The sequence below is a fragment of the Labrus mixtus genome, chromosome 24 (genome assembly GCF_963584025.1).
Source record: "Labrus mixtus chromosome 24, fLabMix1.1, whole genome shotgun sequence".
Lineage (NCBI taxonomy): Eukaryota > Metazoa > Chordata > Actinopteri > Labriformes > Labridae > Labrus > Labrus mixtus.
The window spans coordinates 1300170-1325546 of NC_083635.1; the positions used below are offsets into that span (position 1 = coordinate 1300170).

At 39.6% G+C, this 25377-nt stretch overlaps 1 protein-coding gene across 2 annotated transcripts in view; it reads right to left on the bottom strand.

Moving 5' to 3' along the window:
- Nucleotides 1-25377, bottom strand: part of dmd (dystrophin) — a 241290-nt gene that overhangs the window by 95261 nt on the left and 120652 nt on the right. For both annotated transcript variants that reach the window (XM_061032963.1, XM_061032962.1), the window contains exons 19-29: nucleotides 23881-24050; nucleotides 21915-22038; nucleotides 18966-19044; nucleotides 15414-15526; nucleotides 14503-14631; nucleotides 10875-11067; nucleotides 6567-6712; nucleotides 1079-1179; nucleotides 852-963; nucleotides 618-731; nucleotides 19-174 (exon numbers count right to left, since the gene is read on the bottom strand). In XM_061032963.1, the coding sequence (XP_060888946.1) occupies nucleotides 19-174; nucleotides 618-731; nucleotides 852-963; nucleotides 1079-1179; nucleotides 6567-6712; nucleotides 10875-11067; nucleotides 14503-14631; nucleotides 15414-15526; nucleotides 18966-19044; nucleotides 21915-22038; nucleotides 23881-24050 (1437 nt within the window). The remainder of the gene's footprint in view (nucleotides 1-18; nucleotides 175-617; nucleotides 732-851; nucleotides 964-1078; nucleotides 1180-6566; nucleotides 6713-10874; nucleotides 11068-14502; nucleotides 14632-15413; nucleotides 15527-18965; nucleotides 19045-21914; nucleotides 22039-23880; nucleotides 24051-25377) is intronic.

Consider the following 25377-nt stretch of genomic DNA (forward strand, 5'->3'; position numbering starts at 1 on the left):
AGGATGAAGGTTGCACACCTGTTTGCAGACGTTCTCCCACTGTGCGTTGAGGTCGTCCAATTCTTTCTGGATGTAGATGGCAAACGGCGGCTCGGCTTCTTTCTTCAGGTACAGACCCACTTCATTGATGCCGTTCACACTGGGCTGGATGGTGTGGATGTCGTTCACCAGAGCCTGACCATTCAGAGGGCATCATAGAGGTTAAACAAGAGGAAATCAGTGTCATAGTGTATTAGTAATTTGTGTGTTTATTGCATGGCCTTGCAGAACAGTCCTTACATTTCACTGCACATCTGTATGAGCATGTGACAAATAAAATCTTGAATCTTGAATCATTATGTAAAAGTGGATCTTTAGGTCCTTGTGTTGTTTTAAACAGCATTTCACTACAACTAGCTTTGGAAGCTTTCATTCTTAATGTACTCTCTTCTCTACTGTCTCGTAGGATATTTGAAAAACTCTTGCAAATCTTATGAAGTTAAGGGATTTATTTAGGAGTTATTTTAGGAAAACAATTCTCAATCTTTTATTGACTTCGACCCCTTTGACTTTCTTTTCAGTTCAAAACAGACCCTTAAAAGCAGCAGTTTAGATATCAGGATGCATGGTTTCCTCACCGTGCACTGCTCTAACTGCTTCTCCAGAGCTTCAGAGTCTCCCAGAGCTGGCCACTCCTCATTCAGGAACACATCCACATCTGCCATCCACTTCTTCAAAGTCTTCACATCGTTCTGGTGAAGAGACGAGAAGAGGTTTTTGAAAAGAAAGATATTTCCTCCAGCAGATCAGTCACAGTCTTGTATTATTTGGATGCTCAAGTGACTTATAGTAATGCCTCTTATCTGTCGTACCTCAAACTGCAACAGTTTGGCCATGAGCTCCTGGATTCTCTGGGTGTTTTCTGTCAGGGTGGTGCCAAGTCGTCTCCAACGCGCCATGATGGAGTCCATCTCTGCACGATACCTGCAGAAAATTACAAAAAGCTTATTGGCTTGTGACATAAATAAAACAACAATCAACAAATCAAAATCCCACCTCCTTTGATACAGCAAATAGTTAAACATTTAAGAAATCTCACTTCTGGCAAATGTCTGGTGGAGCTTTCAGGAAGACCTGCTCTACAGTTGATGTCAGGTAGTCCACTTCACTCTGATGTTCGGTCAGAGCCACCTGGAGAGCCTACAGAGGGAAGATGGAGAGAGAGAGAGAGAGAGAGACAGAGAGAGAGAGACAGAGAGAGAGAGACAGAGAGAGAGAGAGAGAGAGAGAGAGAGAGAGAGAGAGAGAGAGAGACAGAGACAGAGAGAGAGAGAGAGAGAGAGAGAAAAAGTTGTTTTTGAAGTGGAAGTTGTGCTAACAATAAGAAGTCGATATGAGTGTAAAGTGAATCTACAGTGGCTTTATGGTTATAAATGAGAGGATACATAGTGAGAAATTTTTTTCCCATCGTTCATTAATGAGACAAAAATAAATGCATAAATACATTTTAAAATAAAGCTGCTTTTTATGCAATTAGAGGAGATCCAGATGGGATTAAAGTGGGTTTGTAGTTTTTTTTGAGTGAATAAAGAAGCTTTTTACAAAAACGTGATTGTGGCTGTTTTGCAGGGGTGGGGGCTTTATTAGAGAGATAGAGACAGGACAGAGTGGGGAATGAATGGCGTGCAGGAAAGAAGATAAAGGTCGGATTTGATCCTAGGCTGCCCACTTTGTGGATTACAGCCTCTGTACTTTGGGCCCGGGAACTAACCACTAGACCACCAGTGCACAAACACATCTATGACTAGCCTTATTTTTACATGTTCTAAAGTCTAACTCATCTGACCCTTAATCCTGCTAACATGACTGGTTACAGTTAATGCTCACACTACGCAGACAACAACAAGCTGGATTACTTTGATGGCCTGGCAATGATTTCGGTGCCTGAGCAAAGATCTGAAGTAGTAAGGAGCACCCCCAAGTGAATACTTAAAAAAAGCAGTGAGACAGTCGATTCTCTGAAAATCTGGTTTGTCTGAAGGGAAACTGATCTGGTTATGTGTAAAAAATCATCTCTACGACAGAACCCTCTATGCTTCCCCCCCCTGAATCTATAACAAGTGGATCTATTACTATGATTAAAAACAAACGCTTGTTAGGATTTAAAAAATACAACACTACTTACTGGTGACATTTAGGTATTATACATAAAATACATTTAAGTATAAAGTAAAGACTTTCGCTTGTTAACCTTTAAGAGCGGTGTTGAGGAAACAGTCACCAAGCACTTAATGAATCAATCTCAATGCTGATTTTTCCTTTTAACTACAAGTCTCTGAAGAAATGCAGCTGAACGCGGGCCTCAGTCCTTCATAGATTTATCCTTGTTTTATACAGAAGTGAGAAAACTGAGGAGGTAGAATGAGGGATGACGAGCATGAGAGGTTATGACCTGACCGCTGTTAACATTTTGTAAAATAAAAGCCTTTTTTTCCACACTGTTTGACTCTCCTGCTCAGGATGAATTACAAGTGGAGAGGTGAGGGGGTCCCTGGTGAACTTTAGGAGAAACAGAAAGCCTCGTTCACACCGAGGTGGCTCAGAGGATTAGATTAGCTTAGTTCAAGCACGGCCCTCAGACAGGACATCCGTCAGTTACTATGGATTACCCACAATCCTTCAGCTGCCACAATGAATCCAAAGCAGAGAGGCATTAGGGATGTTTTCTGATCAAAGTTCTGAGACTTTATTTTCTTTCCTGCTCCTTTTCCTTAAATCACTCTTATCTGAATCACAGTGTCTGATAAATACCATTTGGACCAGATTGAGATGAGTGAGCTCGCCTCACAGAGTTTCAACTGAAAGGTGATGATGTTATACATTCCCAGGCAAAATGCTTCAACCTTTTGAACCTATGATCACATGTTATTGGACAGCCTTCCTCCAGTATGGTAACATAATAAGATAACTTATAGAGTTACAAATACGATGAGATAACAGATATATTGCTTGCTGATTGCTTATATGTGAAAGTTAAGATTGTGATTAAAGTTGGACACTAAACAAGACAATCAGAGAGATTTATAGCCGTATACAATCTTCTTTTTAAAAGCACCACCTTCATAAGTTTGAAATTGCATTTACAACCCTGACAATCACAACCACCCGCTGCCTCCATCCTAACCCTGACCCCCCCCCCCCCCACATTGTTGCTCTCGTGCTTCTCTGTCTCTCCCACTCTCTCGCCAACCATTGACTGCAGCTGTTTTAATGTGCACATATAACATGCAATGGTTATCCATAATTCAAAGGACCAAGGTTAAATATGTAACTCTTGTTTCAATGTCTACATTTATCTATGTTTTTACTCGAAGCATCAACTTTACAAGCTGGCATTCAAAGAAGTACCCGTGGTGACAGTCAAGTAGAATACTCAATCTGACACTTTGCTTTTACAAGGCTCTTCTTAAAATTTTATGGTGCCGATTGAAAAGTACACGGTTTACAAGCTTCAATCACAGCTCTTAAATGAATGAAAGCTTCAACTGGGGAAAGCAACTCCTGAAATTTATGTGACACGAGTGCGTAGATTGTTTACTATGTTTGAACTCTGACTCTATCACAGCTGTCTTGAAGGATTTTTAATGTCTTTAGAAAACAGACATATGCTTTAATTTGGACTCGCATCAAGATAAGTCACAATAACTGGCAGTACTTGATATGACCTGCTGACTTGTTTTATTTAACAGGTCAAAGCAACAGTCGCTGCTGGCCAGCTGAACTTCCTGCACTTTATCTTTTCTAAAGAGAAAAATGAGTGTGTTGGTGACGTGAACGTAGAGGAAGTCAATAGTTTTCAGTAAGCTGTGGTACATGAGAGCAGCAATGTGTAGCTTACACAGCAGAAGTTTGAGAAGATTGTGTCTCAGCACTTTTCAAGCTGATTTGCATGATCTATATTTCATTAAGAAATGGTCAGAACATTAAATGCAGAAACTGTTGTTATTCATTTTTGCATGTTGTTTAATGTGTTTTAAACTGAATATTTTGTGTTTTCAGCTCTCTCTCTTTTAGGTAAACCAAGACATGTGAAGCATAATTTTGGCCTTTAAAGTTAATTGCAATCTTCAATCAATTACCTCCAAAGCCCGTCCCCCTGCTTATTTGCCATAACGTCTTCATCAAAAAAATCCAAAATGAATCATAAGATGTAAGAACACCAGAATCACGGCTGGTGATTGAATGCTGCAATCAGATCTTTAATAACTTCTAGCAGTAGCTGTTGATGATATTAATGAGCGTCTCTTTTTAGGCTATCAGTTCTCTGAACCAATCAGAGCTAGTTTCAATATCAGCCAGCAGGTCTGTTGTTCTAACGGGGGTCAGGATTCAAACTCAGTCCCCACCTGAGAGGAACGCTCATTATTTTAATGAATAAAGTAACCAGAGTGAGAGGTGGTACGGTCTTCTGGGTAAAGGAAACATACGTGTACACACACACACACACACACACACACACACACACACACACACACACACACACACACACACACACACACACACACACACACACACACACACACACACACACACGTGGAAGTCTCGTCTCTCCTGGCGACGAGAGGGGAAACAAAATTAATGACGGCTTATCAGTATGCAGAATGAATTCCTAATTATTATCTACAATCGACTTTAATTAATCTCAGGCTACAAGGCTTGATCTCCCTGCTATTCTATGAGACCATTATCAAGTTTAACGACACACACACACACACACACACACACACACACACACACTGTCCTCTGTGGTGTGACCTTGACTTGAGTTCAAGATAAAAATCAACCGTGCTTTAACAACAACCAAGTATCAAAAAAAAGAGAACAAACGACCTCCATGCTTTTGACTGGATTGAAACTGACATTGAAAAAAAGAAGAAGCAATATTGTGTGTTTTCTGCTTTGTATTGTGTGTTACTCACAGCTCAGCACTTGTGTTTATGTGTGTCTGCAGGTAGATATTGTGATAAACAGAGACACTGATTTGCTCCACTGGGATTCTGCTCACCCGCCTCTCATAATTGCAGAGTTGTAGACAATCACACACACACACACACACACACACACACACACACACACACACACACACACACACACAAAATAACAACACACAAACGCACACACCAGCAGCAGTGTGTGCATGGCCTGCTCCCTGCATGTTAAGCAGATAAAAGTCAAGCTTTACAAACTCACAGATTTTTACTGAAATAGAAATTCTCTGTGTCTTCTTTTAGGATTTCCAAAGTTTCACGTTCTGTTCGGGACGCTGCTGCTCTCAAATTGAAAAGACGCCGTTAACATCAGTGGTGCTCAACCTATTTCAAGCTAATGCCCACAACTGTTTGTCTGAATCATAAAACAGCCCATAAAATAGAAGATAATTTCTTCTTAGAATGTTTAGTTCAAACATGATTACCATTTTGATTAGTTTAACTGTTTGTATTAATTATGATGTCGTATAATTGCAGTTTAAAAAGAGATTATATATTTATGTTATTTTTCTTTGTTGTCTTAAGGCCCTGACACACCAAGCAGACGGCAAAGAACTATGCAGCCTCTTGTCTTGGTCAAAAAGTTGCACTAGAACTAAGAAGACCATTTTCACACCGCTGACGCTCACCACTCGTATTATAGGTACTAGTAATCGAGAATAATGTCTCATAAACCACCACTGAAGAGAGAAACCTATCATAGTACATTATGTATTTATTGATGTCTCTCTGTTTTAAAGTCACCGTTTAAAGAGGATTTCATCAGCATCTTGTTTCTTAGGTAGACATATCTTAAAGAGGATGTTACATGCTCCTTTAATCCATCATTTACTATCAATAGATGGTTGAAAATGACCTTTTCTATTTCAATGAACACTTCTTTTACGTTACTGATTTGTTCTACTGGGATTTTATGTTTACAGCAGTGATTTGGGGAAGTCCCCCGATGTATCAGATTCACACAATTTCCTCAGAGGGTAGTGGGTATGAATCAGACCCTTACTTAATGGGGCATTTCATCTATTTTCTCTCCCGTCTTTATCCTCTGTCTGTTACCTCAAAGAGCAGCAAAAAAAGCAGCTTTTAAAAGAGTGCTGCTTTGGCAGTTTGGCATCGCCGACGGCAATATAACTTTACAACTCGCTGTAAAAACTGATTACAGTGTTATACAGCCCCACAGGATTGTAGAGCCACATCCATTTTGGCTTTTTATGGGAATTTGTAAACAGATCTGAGCAGCAGTGTTGTCGAGAGCATACACAGTGATTCAGTGCAAAGCCACCTCAAGCTGAATCACAGCTTACTCCAAGTGGATGATGGGATTATAGTATACCCACATTACAGCGTAATGAACTGTGATTCACACCAAATCGTGAGCTACCGATACACAAACCACCAACATTACTGTTCAGTACACAGCTCTGGACTGATCAGCTTTGACAGTCCTACGGCCTTTGAAACAATCAGAAAATTGTTAGAACTGTTGATTATGTGTGTGTGTGTGTGTGTGTGTGTGTGTGTGTGTTTGTGTGTTCGTACCTGAACGTCCTTCAGTCTCTGTTCCATAATAGGATACTCTGTAACAGCCGTGGATGGGATGGCCAGCTTGGCCTCGCACTGTTGTAACCATGCCAACAGGGCTGATATGGTTTCTTTATAACGAGCTGGGGGCAAGCTCTCCAAAACTAGAGACAGACAGGGAGAGACAGAAACAGACGTCAAAGGGGCTGCCAGGGGATCTGTGCTGTTGTAAGACTTCAAACCAAAAAAAAAGATAAAACACAAAATTACACTTTTTTTTTTTAAGTTAAATAAAATCTATTCTAAAAATACATTGTGTGAAATATAAATGATCTATCCTTTAGTGGCAGTGGTAGTAAGTCTGACTGAACAAAATCTGCTGAGCTGACCTGAAGTGACTGCAGAAGCAAAAAGAGTTTCAAAAAGAAAGCCAGAAAGGTCAAAACACACCATTGATATAACTGTTGCATTACCTTCAGAGAAATCTTTTTCTGTATGCCCTCAGCTGCACTTGAATGAGGCACTGGAATCAGTCAGTAAGTGTCTGCACACATGCATATATGTGTGAGTAGTAGTGTGAGCAGCTGAATATGTGCTGGGTTTCTCACCCTAGGCGTGGGTTGAGAAAAGCGCAGTGTGTGGCACGAGGGAAGAAGCTGTCTGAGTGAGTGAAGAAGTTTGTCTGTTTGGCTGTCAGCATCTTTTCTTCTCCCTGCAACTTCATTTCCTTTTCTCCTTCTCTTCCCACTCTCTGCATCTGTCTCTCAAGAAGTCCCCCAACCCCCTGGGTCATTTTTTCACTGGCGATATTTTTTGTTTCCTCATTTCCTTCCATCACTCCCTCCCTCATTGATATAAATAGTTATGTGCTCTTCTTTTCGTCACAGCATCTGTGTGAGTTGTTCTTGTCTTGCCGGCTGCAGCTTTTCAATCTCATTAAGTCTCATTGTGGATGTTTTCACTACAGAGAGCGTCTTCACACACAAACGAAGTGAGAGTAGCACTAGAGATTAAACTAAGTGACGCACTGACACACTCCCTTGCTGCTCACCATGTAGACAGGTGGAAAGGTGTAACCACATGGGTGCACATCGAGTGTTTGTTCACATAACAGTCTGAGTCACTCAACTTGTAAACCACATGTTAAATTGGCGTAGTGTAATATGAGCATCATGGGCAGAATGACAAAGCTGTTCAGGGTATTTTAATTAGATTCTCCTTGATTCATGTATTATATTTATTCTCCTGGAGAAGCAGCTATATGTAATATTTAGGGGGTGTCCCGAGGGTTGGCCAGGGGTGGCATGGGCCCCCCTTGAGATCTTATTAGCCACCCTGGTGCAACCCCAAAATCCTTCCCTATTATTGTCTATTTGCCTTGCCAGAGGTGAGACTTATATTGAAATACACCATTCAGGCTGTGTTGCAACATCATAGTTTTCAGTGAGCAGATGTTTGTTTGCAATTTTTAAATACTTTAAATTGTGACTTTAGACATACATTGTTTTGAGTCCTTGAAGATTTAAGCTAAGAAGATGTTTATGTTGCCAGTATCCTGTGTTACTTCAAAGTCGATGTGATTAGTGCAGACAGAAGGGGTAAATAAACGCTCTTTATTCAGACCTTCAGACCACCCCTGCACAAGTCATTGCCCCTGTTGGGCCCCCCAGTCTAAAAAGTATGGACACGCCCCTGTATATATTCCTCAAGGCTTCAGTTCTGTATTACTGCACACTGTATGACTTTGTAGCCAATGAGAACTGTAAGAGAAGTTTTTCAGAGTGAATCAAGATCTTAATAATATTAAATGTACATTTCCATTAACATGTAAATATTCTGAAAAGACTTCCAGTTGCAGTCCATGAATGATGATGCCTTCCTTTGTGTGGTGTGACTAAAGAAGGTGTCATGAAAATGTGTGTAGCTGTTGCTCATTCTGAATATTTAAATGCTCATAAATGTCAGGTACATCTGGACTTTGGCCTCACATTCAAAAATATGTTAGATGTCAGTGTAAAATCTAAGATAATGATGCCTTACAGATCTCCATATGTAAATGATCTTGTTTCTTGCCCACTCTCCACAGACTACAGATGTCACTGTGGGCATTATTCAGGACTGAAGCGGGCACAGATTCAGACTCTCACCCAGAGGATATGTTAACTAGGTAGATGTTTGTTACATTGAGGTCATTCAGTTAAAAAGCAGTCTTTCCTACTATATTATTCTGCAACAGACTGTTATGAGTCAGTGAATGGTTTCAATATGTTTGACTTATTATGAAGCTCAGCCTGGAATATAAAATAATATCTCTGATATCAGCCATGCTGGATGGTAAGTGTTGTTTTCTGCCAGGATGATTTATTAAACAACCTTATACAATACGTCACGCTGTGCTGTATCAAACACACAGATGCTCTGTGGTTGTAATTGGCATGCAGACGATATGGAAACATTCCTGTTTTCATCCGCACATCTACCCACACTGAGAGATGCTGCTGTAGGCTGCAGATGTGTTTGCAACATCTCAACACATTTGTTCTGCTTTTCAACAACCACAACAAGTGTGTCTCTGCTGAATGTTGGTTTTCTGTGGGTAGAGACATTTGTTACTCCTGGTCTGTCTGAAGCAGTGTGTGGGCTACAGCAGGCTGTCAAGGCTGACTGTCAGCAGCTGGAAACTGTCGCTTCTATCCTCCTAAGAGCAGGATTAAGACCAAGCTCAGGATCTCCGTTAAAATATGGAAGAAATTGTAAAAAGATTTTTTTATTTTTTTTACAATAACTGCAAATGTACTATTTGACGTACTGTGTTGTTGATGACCTGACAAGATAATAGCACAATATTAAAGCCAATCAAATCAAGATTGTGCAGCTTATAACGACAATAGTGATAAAGCAGACGCAGAAGCCATTTATTTGCTTAATGAAGAAATGCCAGGATTTCTTCATTATAATTATCTTTTTATATGTTAATGGATATCTAATTAAAATATAATCCACGGGGCTGTTCAATAATTGTAAAACAAAAAAATGCTTGGTTTGAATTGGAGTGAAGCACCGTTTCTTACATGGTAATTGAAATGTCTTTTTGATAAACCGCTCAGGCTTCTTCACACTTTTATTTTAAAAGTTATTATTATGAGTTCACTGTTTAACATCTCCAGGGCAGCAGGTCTGGAAGTGTCTGCTGGCATCTGGCATCCAAAGACGGAGGGGAAAAGGTAGATACATGGTATTAAACTTGATCTACACTGGATCTAGTTACGTCTGCTGAAATGACTCAAACTAATTCGATGCTGAATTCTTCACTGTGTTTCAGTCTTATTTCAAATAATTAAAGGTTGACTGTTAGTCCTCTTCCTGCTTGATAATCATTGGGCAAGCAGCTAAAGGAAGCAGGTGAAAAGAATATTCTTCTGTTGTAAGTGTAAGTGGGTCTGAACGAGAAATGTGTTGCTCTTGGTGAGCTGAATGTAAGCCAAGAGAGCTTAAAGGCTTGGTTAAAAATGTCTGTGTCTTTCTTTTAAAATAAGCTAGAGAGGGATTTGTATTTAATATTATTTAAAGACAATCACATTGACATACCACTGTTGAACACATTAGCTTGAAAGATGATGGAGTACTTGAGGTATAATCATGGTCAGTCATAATCATTGTCTCTATAAACAGGTCAGCGTGTTACCGACCATCCTGTGAGCAACCTCCGGATGGCCTCTCCAAAAGGAGAAATATTTGAACCCTTTGCATAACTGTCGTGTGTGTTAGCCTTCACTGTGGATCAGTTCAAAGCACTCAAGCTAATGAGGTATGATTTCTGTCTTCTTTATTTTGGACTCTCCAGCTTTTTTATTCCTTTAAAGTTCAGAGCCGTCAAGACAGTTTTTATTTTCACCAAAGCCAAACTGTTCATGAAAGTTATGTGCAGATTTACTTCACATGCCTTTGACATGAACTGATCTGGCATTGAAGTTGGTTGTTTTAAATGCTTAAAGAGTTCATTTTTTTATTGACTTGCAGATGGTTTGCGATGATATTGAAGCATTGGTGAGCTTTCAGTCAAGCTGGTTCGGTGTCATAAATATTCAGAATGATGTCTAAATCTACTGATATAACCCCTATGCTTAGGAAACTTAAAACTGTTTAAAAAGTAAATGCATTAATGCAGTACTTGCCCTTATAAACTTCAAACATCAACAGGTGAAATTGAGGGCATGTAAACAAAGCGAGGGGTGACGAGGTGCAGTACTAAAGGTCTGCCCTTTTGTTCAGCACTAAACTGCAGGATTAAGTGTCTGCAGTGGATCAGCATCTCTCCTCTCTCACCCAGATGCAGCTGTCTCTCTCTCGCCCTCAGATCCTCCAGGACTTGGTGGTAGTGCTCTTTGAAGGCGACGATGTCAGCGTCTAGGAAGGCTGATTGGTCCTCCTCTCCTTCCTTCTCCTGCTTCAGCTCCTCAAGCTGCTTCTCCAGGAGCTCCACCTGAGGCTGCAGGGCAGCCAGGCGAGCCACCTCCTCCTGCAGGGACAAGGAGAGGGAGAAATGGTCGTATGTTTGATTAAGAAGAAGAGGTGAGGGGTCAACACAGACTAACTCCTCTGTTTCTACGATGGAGATTTTAGGGGGGAAAACACTATTCCATATGTTCCTCCTAGTTCAATAAAAACTGGTCTGTGTTAAAGAATTGTGTTCATTCACTCGGCCCGCCATATGCTCATTCAGTTCTATTTCACAGAAAAGTTTAAATACACTCCCAACTGTTAATGAGGAGGAAATCAAGCAGGAAATTGGAACAGCTCAGCAAAAGTGAAACTGAGCTTTGAAACAATTTCTCATGATCTTTAAAACGTACAGAGAGAAGAAAGATAGATGAGTTCTTTATCAGCATAGGAAGAGGAGAAGAACCTTGTGTCTCAGAAAAATATGTTTCTATCATTTTTTTTACATTTGGTTTGTGTTCACCAGCCTGGTAAAAAGTACAAGTTTGCATGTCTTTTGATGGAAACTTTCATGTACCGTAATTTTTGTGTAATACAATGATCCAATGGTTGGTGCAAATAAAAATATAGCCTCACACTTGTGACACTTCTTCATGACTCCTCATGGTAGAGCTGAAGCCATGAAGGAGGGGGGTGTGGACAGAAGTTAATTGGCCAAAGAAAAAGTTTTTATCAGGTTGAAAGAAGAAGAAGGAGGACGCAGCTGCTTAATGTCTGACAGCAGTAAAAAGAAGTTAAGCGTGATACGAGATGAAACTGACCCCTAATAGAAAAGAATACAATTATTAATCCGGCACTTGACATTGTGAGGAGCATTTTAATCAGATACCAGGATGGATCATTTAATAATTCTCTTCTGCTATATAAAGTATCAGAATCCCTGTATTATGATATTAATGTTATCATGAGCCACATATTGTGTCATGTATCGTATCGTGATTTACTCTGTGATTCCTAATCCTACTGAACACACAGAACGTAAGTTGACAGATGTACATGTTGAGGTGCTTTATTAGAAAACATGTTGTCTTGATACCAGGTGAATGCTGTCAAACATTACGGGTAAAGGTAAGGTTAGAGCTTTATCTCTCTGCTGAAAGACAAATGTTTGTGATTAAACCTGATTTAATCCACTATAATCATGCAGCTGAAGACGGAGATAACTTTGCCACAGAGTGGAAGTAAAACTGGCATTAGGAGACTTAGAAGGTTGGCGTGATTAAAAAGAATAAGCTTTGTGGGTCGTATGGATACCAGCCAGGTAAACAACAACTATCACCGCGCTTCATCAGAGCTACAAAGTGTTTTCTGTCAGATCAGTCAAGTTGACGATCTCCTTTGAGGTCTATGAAGTCAAACGTCTGATTTCTGCCTGAGCATAGAGAGGAGAAAGTGCTTGTCTTTATACTAGCTCATGAATACAACTTAGGGTAACACTTATGGAAAGGACTGTATATACATGGATGAAGCACGTAATTATACCTTATTTTACTGTTATACTTTCTCAGTATGTGACCTAAAATGTGGTATTATTATTATCATATATTATCACGATTGTTTGCAAATCACATTGAAATCAAAACACATGTAAAACATCTTTATAAGTTACAATTGGTTCGCCGTAGTCCTCTGCCAATTGTTTTGCACCAAACAACAAGTCAAATTCCTTGTATGTTTAAATTGAGGGAATAATTGTAGTTAATGGTTTTGTAGAATATGCTGGATCATGACAATTCATTCATTAATGATGGTTTGGATCTTTTTATAGAGATTCTAAGAGGTAAAAAACAAAAACTACAGACTGTCACCAGACTTATCCTTCAAACCGTAAGTAATTCAAGTGGAGCCTGGTGGAAAATGAGGAGGATCAGTCCAGGATTGAGCAGGTACGGCAGGTTAATATTCACTGAACCATCCTGAGGTTAAAGCTTTGACTGCAGCTCAGTCTTATCCCCCTGTAACAGAGTGTGAGTTAACACTGTAGCCTAAAGCCAAGCGACACGCTCCTTATTCATGAGTAATGTTAGAAAACACAGGCATTTAGAAGCTAGACAGAATATATTTTCATAAACTAACAGTCGGCAGCATGATTTGCCGGCGGGAAGGTCGTTTTAAAGTTTCAGTTAATGTTTTATTTTCTCCGAAGCCTTTCCTGTTTAATATAAAGAAAGGATCTCAGAAAGTATTTCTGTGTGGTATCAAGTGTGCATTTTAAATCTGTGTGTATGAGTCGGCGAGGGAAAATGTGTGGGCGCTCTTCTCAGGGAAAACCTTGTTTGTGTGAATTTGTGTGCAGCCGAAGCTCGACGTTTCTTCGAAAGACAATCTAATTTCACTTTTCTTCCATCTCCTTTTCTCCCAGCTTTATCTGACAATCTCTCTCTCTCTCCTTTCTGATTTATTCTAATTTTTGGTTTTATTTGGATGCTGAACTCCCCCCTTTTCTCTCCGTCTTCTCTCATCTGGAAAGTCTGGAGCATTTACTTGTCTCTTCACTGTCTCCCTTTTCTTGTGTCCTTCCTTTTACTTTAATTATACCTTCCTTTCTCTCGTCTCGCTTTTCAGAAGTTTGTTTATCCAAAGCCTGCTGTCACTTCTCTTCTCCTGCTGTGTCGATGTTATCGAAGTGAACCTGTCTCTATGTGTGTGTTTTTCTGCTGATCAATACCCCGCCCACTCATTCATGGTGGGCGGGGTATTCACTGGTTAAAAGTAGGGGTTTTCAAAATCTGGCATTGCTGGAACACCTTCATCTCTCCCCCCAAATTGCCAAATTTTTACCTTTAAAAAGGTCCATCAACCATTGCACCACAGTGTTGTGTTCAATGACTTCAGTAAGTAAAAAAAAATGTTGAAGCTTTAGAACTGGACAGAGCTCAGCTAGCTTTTTTTTAAAAATTATTTATTTTTGGGCTTTTGGGCCTTTATTGGAGAGATAGGACAGTGGATAGAGTTGGAAATCAGGGAGACAGAGAGGGGGAATGACATGTGGGAAAGGAGCCACAGGTTGGATGTGAACCTGGGCCGCCCGCTTGGAAGACTACAGCTTCCATACATGGGGCGCACGCACTAACCACTGGGCCACCAGCGCCCCAGCTCAGCTAGCTTTGACTGAGCTACCTAGCTGCTCGCTAAGTTTTAAACAGAAATGAAAACTCACTGTGCTTCTTTTGCTAGTGTTGTCATCTAAAAACATGAAATTACATTCAATGGCATGTGGGTTGAAATAAACACATATAAAGAATGAAATACTTACAGATAATTGCTGTGACAAACAGATGCATGAAAGAGACAGAAATTCAGACAGGCTGAATACATGACAAACAGTACATGAAGGAAATGAAACTAAATAGACCTCACCATGATTGGATTTCCACAAAAAGAGGAGAACTCAATCAAATGTTGCATCTATTTACAAAAAGAATCAAAACAGCATCTTCTCGCTGACACTCACCCGACAGCGGTCCAGCTGTACTTTGAGCGCTTCTGGTTCAGACGCTGGAGGTGCCTGGACTTTGAGCCAGTTCTCGCTGTTGTCCACAGCCTGCTCACACTGCTCGTACAAGCTGTAGAAAGCCAAAACCTGCAGGACACACACACGTAAAAAAAAATCACATTTTGAGTAAAGGTGAAGGTTCTTTTGGTACCATGAGACAAACAAACACCCACGCAACATCTGTCTTGTTTCACAGACTTCTTCCGTTACTGGAGTAGAGCCGTGTAAGGCAGAAAGACCGAGCCCATTCAAAGCTGTGATAACCTGAGAGTGAGTCATGTCACGTTGAGATTCTCTCTCTGTACCTGCAAAGCAATTTTCTGGCTATACATTTTAACAGGGTTGGCTAGAGGCTCACTTCATGCTTTTTGGCATGCCTTTTAGACACCTTACAGTTTTCATTCATTTTCCTACATGAAAAACACTAAAGAAAGTAACGGTTGGGAAATTACTTTTTACGTCAGTTAACATTCTCAAACTATTTTCCCCAACAAAACATGAAAGCATGACTCATCTGATAGGTTCAAGCAGACAGGGGAAATGTTCTGTATAATTACAGCTAGCTGCAGATTCCACAAACACTTTTGCTGGTTGAAATTCCTCAAAGACATGGTCCTGCATATTTTGCCAAAAGAAACAGTAGAGGCTCAAATGATTCACTTAAAGAAGTGGTGAAGGTGGTAATCAGATCTGCTTAGATAAAACACCATAATGAAAAAATATAGATTTTATCACAAATTTACAATGCCATTGACTCGTGAGCATCATCAACACTACAGCTGATAAAGTCAGAGCTTTCAACGACCTTTTGTATTTAGTTTACTTCTGTGACACTGCAAAGTAACAGGCAGATACATGGATGTGTTTACCTTTGCCTGGTAAGCCAGCCATGCCAGCCTGTCTGCCAACAGGGCACAGAATCCCACCCAGCGCTGGTTCAGCTGCTCGGCTGCCTGGGCAATGTCATCAGCACGGCTCCCCTCTGCAGGGGGAGAGAGAAGGACGGTGTTTAACACACACACAGTAATGGACGCATCACAGTTCACACCATATGACTTGTCTCTCTGTAGGGGACAGACACAAATACAAACAAAATCTGGCGAATGTCACATGTTGGAGAGGTAAGGTAATTATTCAAATTCTGCACAAAATACAGAATGAGCTCCAGAAATGGTTGATTCACCAGTCCACTTAACACGAACACACACAAACAAACACCTTTCTAAGCAGTCATGCACAATGCAAACTGACACTTTTTTTATCCAAATGGGTGATTTAAAGTGCCCAGAAGAGTCCAGTGCCTAGAAAATGAAAACCTGCACCTGTTTGCATCAGCTTCCTGACGTTCTCTTAAGATTCCTTCTTCCAGTAATCGTTGCTCAATTATGTTCCATTTACATTTAAAGGTCTAGAATATGGCTGATGCTGTTCCAGAAATGCAATGTGGCATTAGCCTAATGCTATGAGAGGCATCAGGGTATTTGTTTTCTGTCTTACCAGAATCCTCTCTCTGACTTCATTTGACTTTTTATAGAGACAAGCTAGCTCAGTAAAAGGACAGGTGGATAGCTTTATTTGCTCACTTCAAACACAAAAGAACTACAAAAATGTCAATAAGCAAGTGGCAAATGGCTCAAATAATTTTGTTGCAATAACATCTAAATTACACCAAATATTGGCATGAATGTAATGACTTGGCCCATTTTAAGAAGCTTTGTACAATAATGCCATTCTCCTGTCTGTTGGGTAAATGGTCAGCAGCCAGTTAGCTTGGCTTAGCATAACGACTGGAGGCAGGAGGGAATGGTTAGCCTGGCTCAGTCAAAAGCTACAAGTTCCACCAACTATTCATTACTGAATGTTGTTTGTTGAATCCTTTCTGTCATGAACGGTTGGAAAACAAGGAGAGGTAGACCCAAGTGCAGAATAAACTAAAAGTATTTAATAATCAAAAAGGCCAAAGGCAAACAAAAACTTACTGAGTTTGGGAAGAGGGCCTTCATGTACTCTGCTCCCTCTGCATGGAACAGTCTTCAAAAAAACACTCAAATTGCAGGAACTCATCACTATTCATGATTTTAAAACTCGGCTCACAAGTTTTTTAATGGCTAATTTTGGAGTGTGTAAATGTTTCACTGCGTAGTATTTTATCATCATCACATAATTGTTCTTTTAGTGTGTATTGTGGTGTTGTGTTTGTTTTTGTTTAACATGATCTCATCCTCCTCCTCCTCCTCCTCCTTCTTCTTCTTCACCTTCTGGACTGTATTTGTCTCTTTTTCTCATGTCTGTAGTTTCTTTTTAGGTTTGTCTTATATTTATTTTTTACTACTGCCATTTTGGCCAGGCCTTGCTCGAAAAAGAGGTGATTTGATCTCAAGCAATTCTTGCCTGGTAAAAATAAAGGTTAAATACTCCCAAAAGTTCAACAAAAAACACAGGGATCAAAAAACAGGGAGCCATACAGGAGCACGAGCAAAAACTGACACTGCAACAATCAACACTGGCTACTTACAACATACAATGAACTGACACAGAGGGCAAGAAACACAGAGGCCCTTTCCGAATAGCCACAGTTCAGTATGCAGAACTATTCAGTGGTCTTTCAGTATGCATTTTTTGGGTCCACCTCAGTATACTGAACATTTCTGTATGCACACTAACTTTCTGGTTTTATGCAGTATGGATCGGATGCGTGCTTTCAGGAAATGAATTGTGTTTTACCACCCACAATGCTGTGCAAAATTAAACGTAAATCGTCACTTCACGTCCGCCTCCAAATCAAAACAAACAAGCGTGGATTAATTGAATCAATTCTTAATCTAGAGTTAAAGTCCCGACTGAAATCACTACTTTTAATTAACAACAGAAAATATAACAAATGTCTGCATTATTATAAAACCTTTCCCCCTCTATTTAAATAATGATTTCACTATTTAAATGTGTCTTTATTGGTTTATTTTATATTCTGTATATTACTGTCTTTCATTTGTACTTTTCTTTATGAAGGCTACTGTATGATATTTAGTTATTTAATCTGTCTTTTACTTGATTTACATTGTGATATTGTTTTTTGTTTACCTGACTGTACATGCGCATTACTCTTCTTGAATAAAGCTAAACAAAAACAAAAACAAAAAAAAACGGGTGAATGCGGCCGGTTTGGGTAACGTAAATTATGTCACTTCCATACTGAATGAATCAGAAGAAGTAGGAACAAATATCTGCCTACTGTGTGTGCATACTGAATAGTAGATACTAAACAGTATACAGCACAGATAGTACGTACTGCCTACTGAAAGATTGAGTATGTACTTGGCAATTCGGATACAGCCACTGTTAAACATCGACACACTAGAACATAGAGGGACACAAGGATTTGAAATTTAAAAATAACACAGGAAACACTGAAGACTAAACTAGGAAACACACAAGGGAAAAACCAGCAACACTAGGGAAGAATGAGACCTCAAAGATAAATACATCTAAACAAAACTAAAACAGACCGAATCGTGACACTTACAATGTTGTGGATGGTTTGGTTTGTTAAATAGTCAGGATAGCTGTTTTAAACTGTCTCAGCATTTTATCCAACTGTTATATCATCGTTTTTCTCATCTCCCTCTCAGCAACAATGAGCTTAATTTCTCAAATGTCAAACTATTCCTTTAAATTTCCTGTTATTATATTAAAAACATAATAACAGAAACCATGTAGCTGATCACTTTACTGACAGGCTCTATGTAAAGTTACATTGTTTTAAATGGGACGTGTTATAAATTGTGACGAATTGAGTTCATTTTCCTGAATCTTGTCCAACAATGTTTGAGAGACGTTTTAAATATGAACACTTGGATGGAGTGATAATGTGTGTGTGTCACAGATTGGACAGGGAAGGCAGAACATATTGAGAGAAGAAGAAAAATATTGTATTTGGGTCTTTGATTATTTCCCTGGCATGTTCTAATTCTGGTATAATTCACTTAAAGTCAATGCTCTACATTATGACCTTTGTGATGCATTTGTATGATTGTTTGCATAAACAGTCTAGATACAATTTCCGTCTCTCCCCTTCACTTCCACACACACCGAGCTCTGTTCAGTAAGTTCAGTTCTGGTATGTTTGATTTGTTGCTACAGCAGAAGCAGGAGTGAAAAAGTGAAAAGTATAAATCAAGCGTTTCTCTGCTTTCAGACCAACAACTGCACAACGGCAGAGGAGAGGACGGACAAGAAGAAACATCTCTCTCCCTCTTTTTTTTTCTCCCTATCAGTCCCTCTCTCTGACAGTGTTTCTATGGAGACAAGGAGAGAGGGTGGGACAGGTGGAGGGGTTGCCATGGGGACAGACAGGGTGTGCGTGCATGTGTTTGTATGCATGTGAATGAATTTGTGTGATTGTGTGTGAGTGTGTGTGTTACCCTGCTCGACCAGGGTCTGCGCCGTGCGTGTCGCCTCCTGAAGCTTCCGGTACTTCTCCGGTCGCTCTCGCTCTATCGCCTGTGTCAGAGAGAGGGAGAGGCGGAAAGTTAAAGGACAAGAGACATCAACAGCGACAGGCAGACAGCAGGAGAATTATTATTTATTGCAAAGAAAGATTAAAACCCCTAAAAATCAATGTCCAATTCAGCCCAGTATTACTCATAGAGAATAAAAAGTCCTGTAGCTTTGATCCACCTCTGATCTCATTCTGCAGCGACATTTACCACGACCTGAGCACGTCGGCTCATTTTGTGGGTAAGAAACAGAAAGGTTTGAGGGCAACAAATGGGTCATTGCTCATTTTAATGCCTCATTTGGGATCTTTTAGTATTTAAGCAGGAGAAGGTTTGTACCAAGTTGAAAATAATAGTTCAACCTTGTTGGAAATATGTTTGCTTTGAAAAATACAAGGTCAAAATAAGGAAACAAGGAAACCACTTCTACTTATGTTAAATGTCTAAGCTAGTATTTCCTGTGAGTTTTCATGGAATGAATCAAAGTAAAAGAAATACAGAAGAGTCTCAGTGCTTATCCTCTGCTAAGAAAGATCAGTTAAACTTACTCAAACAATTAGGACTTCGGTTCCCTCTCCAGTAGAAATAAAAATAATAATATCCAAACACATTTTGCTTCCTCATGTTCTGAAACACTTGATTCTGTTTGTTGTATAAGCTGCTGCAGAGAAAGAAACAAGTTCAGAGAAGAATTTAAAGAATCAGCCTACCTCAAATAAACCAGTTTGTATCTATTCCCCGAGTGCACACATCGTTTGTAACAGCAGTAGTTTTTGATCCTGTTAACAAATAGTGCTTAGAATGCATAATACATTGTTTACAGGGGCTGCAGTCTTTAGCTCGTTCATCATGAATGATTTGATAACACATTTGTAATCACTGGCTAACAGTTAAACTAGTTTGAGTATAATCTACAGTTTGAATTGTTTATCAGGAGCAACCATGCATCAGTGCTTAGTGAGTTTTCCCTGAGTGTTATACACTGAGAGGAGTTTCTAATTCAACATGAATGTATTGACGTAAGTAGATGTTTTCTATCTTTTATTTAAAGCTGTAGCAAATGGATTAGTGATGAGAACAAGGACTTAATCAAACACGTTACCCTGTGTGAGTTAGGACAGTGTTTTATATATTTATTGTAAATCTGTTTTTTGATGTTTACTAAAAAGGGGTTAACCTCCTGCCAGCTGCTTGTGTGTGTTTCTGTCTGTCTGCAGCGATTGTGACGTCCTCAGGGTTCGCCTCTTTTGTCCGTCTCCTCTGCTGGCTTTGTTCTTCCTTGTTTCAGGAAGCTATGGGTGGAGTCTGACACCTTGTCAGAAAGGCAGCACACCTGGCAGGCTGGACTCAGGAGGGTATCAAGCTGAGCTGCAGGTGTTCTCACTCGCTTCCCTTGCCTTCAGACCGCCTTCATTCTTGTTTTGTATAATGTGTTTCCCACTCATACACACTTAACACTGCAAACACACCGACTTGCATACAAATTAGGACAATTTCAATCTGTATGTTTACTTTAAAGGCTTTATATGCGATTTTTTGATCCAGCAGATGTCGCCCTTGAGCACCAAAACAACTCGCGCTGCATTGTTGTGTTAGCATGCTAATGCTAGCGATCTTTATGATGCTCGTATCTTCACACTGCATGTAAATTTACCTGAAATGAGCGTGATCTAGAAACACAGTTAAGCAGTGAGTACAGTATGTTATTCTTCTTTTCTCTAGTCCCTCAATTAAACAACTTTTTATACGTAAGGGGAGGAGTCAGCCGGCTGTCCAGGCGATGTAAACAAACTAAAGATAGGACTCTGAAAACATCACAGACAGTGGGACTCGGGTGTTACACCCATTGTAGACAGTCATGACTCACAGAGTTATTTTCAGAGGATATACTTGATTTATATTATATTTAAGAGTGAAAAATCACATATAAAGACTTTAAGCAATCCTGTTAAATTATGTTGGAATAATGTGTGGCTCACCTTCTTTCAGTCACGATTGAGCCAGGCTGTGACACTTTTCTCTCATATTAATGGAACTATTAGCATTATATTTCTTGTGCACATCTATTCCTGTCACCTCATTAATATCATTCCCTTGAGCTGGATAAAACATTTGAAATACCTATTTTATTTTTTGGCTGTCTGATTCCCGATTTATGCTCATATTCCTGTTCATACTTTAGTCTTTTTAAAGCTCAACTCTCTCTCTCTCTGGCTTGTGGTACAGCCTTGGCTTGAAAATCGGAGGTAGACATAAATGGAGATTGTACAAGTTTAAACATTTATCAAAAAAGTGTATACCTATTTGATAGGTAACAACAGGTTGTTGTCATCTCTGATTGTTAGCTGCAGAAAGCAGAGGCTGGTTCAACAGCGGGCGTCATTGATCTTCCTGTTTTGTGTTTTTATCTTGTTTGATTTATCCTCCAGAGGACACATTCAGTCACTTGACATGCATTGGTAGCTGCTGTATTAAAGTTTGAAAACTCCATTATGGACACTTTGCTGAATCTCATCCCTCCATGGAGCCACATCAGCGTGTCCCGTCTGCATAATCACAGCTCACGATGCCCTCACAGGTAACGCTGCTATATGGAAGGTAAAATTCATTTCCAAACTGACTGTGGGGTGGAACCTTGTTATTTCAGCATCACAGGTCTCAGTAGATTAAGCTCCACGGGGTGCCTTTCTCACACACACACACACACACACACACACACACACACACACACACACACACACACACACACACACACACACACACACACACACACACACACACACACACACACACACACACACACACACACACACACACACACACACACACACACACACACACACACACACACACACACGTGTACAGTGTTTTTACCTGCACTTTGTCATGCAGCTCCTGAATGCTGCCGTCCTTTCTTGACACGGAGAACTCAGGGCTCTGGAGGATGGCCTCGCCACGGGTCATGTAGCTGTGGACCTCTGTGAAGTCCACATCAAACCTGTGGACACACACGCACAAACACACATGGCAATTTTACGAACTTAACATGTATTCTTTGCTCAAGAGATAATTATAACTTCACTTTTTATTAAATAAATCTTTCTTACAATGTCATTTTCTGTTCCTGTTTCCTCAATATGAACTCACATTCAAAGTCAGATTTTGTATTATCCTCACAGGTTTTTAAAGATTTTTGGGGGCTTTATACATCTCAGAGGACAGAGTAGGAATAAACTGACATTTTGAAACATTGACTTATATTTATAGTTTGATCTTGATACTCCAAAAGTATAAATCCAGTGTAATATTTTTTTTTATCTACTATGTAATCATTGCATTCAAATTCAAAAAGCAGTCTGTCTAATGTTCAGTCATCACACTAGCTCTTGATTGGCTCCCTTCATTAAGCATCACATGGACTCCATTCAGTCAGGCTGATGTGGGAAATGGCTTCATTACAGCAGAGGAGCCAGGTAGTTAAGCAAACAGGTTTCTATAACACAGAGGACTTTGTTTTCACCTCCACGTAGTAAAGATCCCTTTGACACTTATTCACATCATGAGGGGTTTTATGATAACAATAGTTTTATGAATGGTTTGAAAAACAAGCCGCTTCTAACAGGTCAATACATTTATATCATCATGACATGTATCAGCTTACATTTATCATACATGGGGACGTCCAACAATGAATATACAAACACAGCAAAATGTAAAAAAAAACTTAACATACATTAGCATCCAATAATGTCGATTATTTTACTAAACTACAGTCAATACTATATTAGTGATATAAACTAATGACAGGGAGAATGTTTTCTAAAGGGGAAACTTTCTTTCCTTTCAACACAATTATAAAGTTCTGTGTTTTTGTAAAGATGATCATAACTGTGGTGGTGGGAAAGTAGTTCAATCCTTTACTTAAGAGTATTCTGGATACTTTGAATAACACCTTTTTATAGGTTGGGATATTAAAATAAATAAATAAAGAACGTTCAAAATTGAAGTGTTACAATAATAGGGATGTTTGGATGTGTTTTGTTGTACTGTGAGTATGAATACATGGATGTGTTTTTATGTAATCTAATGAAATCTTGTCAATGAATATATGGAGACCGCAGGAAGAGAGGCTACTGTTAACATAGAAGGTAATGGGGATCTAAATAAATGATAAAATGATAGAGGTGTGGTTTGTCAAGTACTGTATAAAATATGAAAGTCTCTATGAAAGTGTTAATAATATAAAAGTTTTACGAGTGTCATAACTGTAAATCTATCAGCTGATTATGTTATGTTGTAATTCTTTTCAACCCAAAACTTTATAACAGACTCAAGGTCCAGACAAAAGACAACAGGAAACATAAAAAAGACAACAGGATATAAAAAAAAGACAACACTTGTGATTTCAATGTGAATACTTGATTTGATTGAATGTAAAGGAGTGAAAAGTTCAACATTGCCCTCTGAAATGTCGAGGTGAAATGAAGCGTACATTTTCCAGGACCCTCTTAACTGACTAACCGACTTTGAACTGCTGCATAACAGATCTACTTCTAAGGTAACTTTCTTCACGACTCACTACAAAATGCAACACGACTTTGAGAACCTCCTACTTGACTTCTATCAAAGGATTCATTTCAGGGCTCCTCTATTATCACCATCACAAACTCTCATTATCAGAATCTGTTTCATCACCTACCTGCTGAGATAAGAGAGCAGAAACGGGTGCATGTAACTGAACATTTCACATAAGTTAGAAAAAAAAACACTTTTGATGTTTCCATACTAATTATAAGTCAGAGTTGACCTTCTTAAAGTATCAAAACACACACACACACACCTTTTCCTGAGTTCAGAATCCACCACGACTTGTCTCTTCTTCTGTGGTGGCGGTGACTCTCGGGTCTGGCGCAGGGCCGACACCTTCTCCCTCGTCGTAACCTTGGTAACGGACGTTGTGACGGAGTGGGTGAGCTCGGACTGCTGGGCCAGGCTGACAGACGACGAGAGCTGAATACACACACAAACACACACACAGACACATACACACACAAAAAAAAGCACACAAATGAATGTAAACAAGCTGAAGGCAACAGCAGGTGTTGTACCAGTTTACAAGGATCTGTCAAAATCATACAGATCCCAAATCACCACTTTAAACACTCCCACATCTGTCTGAGTGCCTACACACACAGACACACACACACGCACGCACGCACGCACGCACGCACGCACGCACGCACACACACAAAGTGCAGCAGTGTCCTTGAGAGGCGATGAGTCAAAGATCAGTTGTATAAATCACAAATTATCTCCACAAAAATATACCAGCACATGAATGCAGTCAACTACAGGTATGTGTGTGTGTGTGTGTGTGTGTGTGTGTGTGTGTGTGTGTGTGTACTAAGACAGCTGTGAGATGGTTAAGTAGCAGTTTGGGATTTCTGGGAGCCAGACTTGATTGAGAAGGGAGAAAATAATTTGAGGGAACATTTTTATGCAGGTTTATATGAAAACTTCTTTGTTTTCTTGTAATTAATGTGTGTGTGTGTGTGTGTGTGTGTGTGTGTGTGTGTGTGTGTTAAGGTGTGTTTTTCGCAAAGATGAGGCTGATAAAAATAAAGAAGCGAGTTCAACGACTGGGATAGCCTTGCTACCATGGAAACGTGTGTGTATGTGTGCTCTGCTGAGGAGGTGGAGTGTGTGTGTCTGCGGAGGTCAATCTGCTAATTATCTGACTGATTATAATGGACAAATAATTGAGAGGCAGAGAGAGAGAGAGAGAGAAAGAAGAAGACAAAGAGATCTGCATTTTGTATTTCCTATACCGTAATAACCTGAAGATGTTGTCTTTTACTGCGTTTCATAAAACAGTTTGGACTTGTTGTATGAGCTTCTGAGTTCTTCCTTTTATTTCCAAATTAAAAGGACAGTGTTGGTGTTATTCTACATTTTGTTATTTTCAAGAAGACCCCAAACAGCTGTGTGCTCCGCTGCTGTTGTTCTTTATATAGGTTGTCTCCAGATGAATTTGGGTTAATTTTAAACTCATTTTAAACTCTGTGAACAACAATTCTAAAAAAGACAAAATCTACATTAACTGAAATTTTCTTTTTATCCTTTTTAAATATGTCAACAAAGACACCAATTTAATTTAGGAGACAGTCATGTCATATCCCTTTGTTGATGTATCTAAATACTGTGGTTAAAGGATAGATCGGCTCAGACTTAGGCCTCTCAGAAAATGTTCGACCTGTATTCAATAAATTGCTTTAAGAAAACTATAGCTTTATAAAGAAAACAAAACAGAGCTCCATAGAGATGAGTTCCCTCCTTT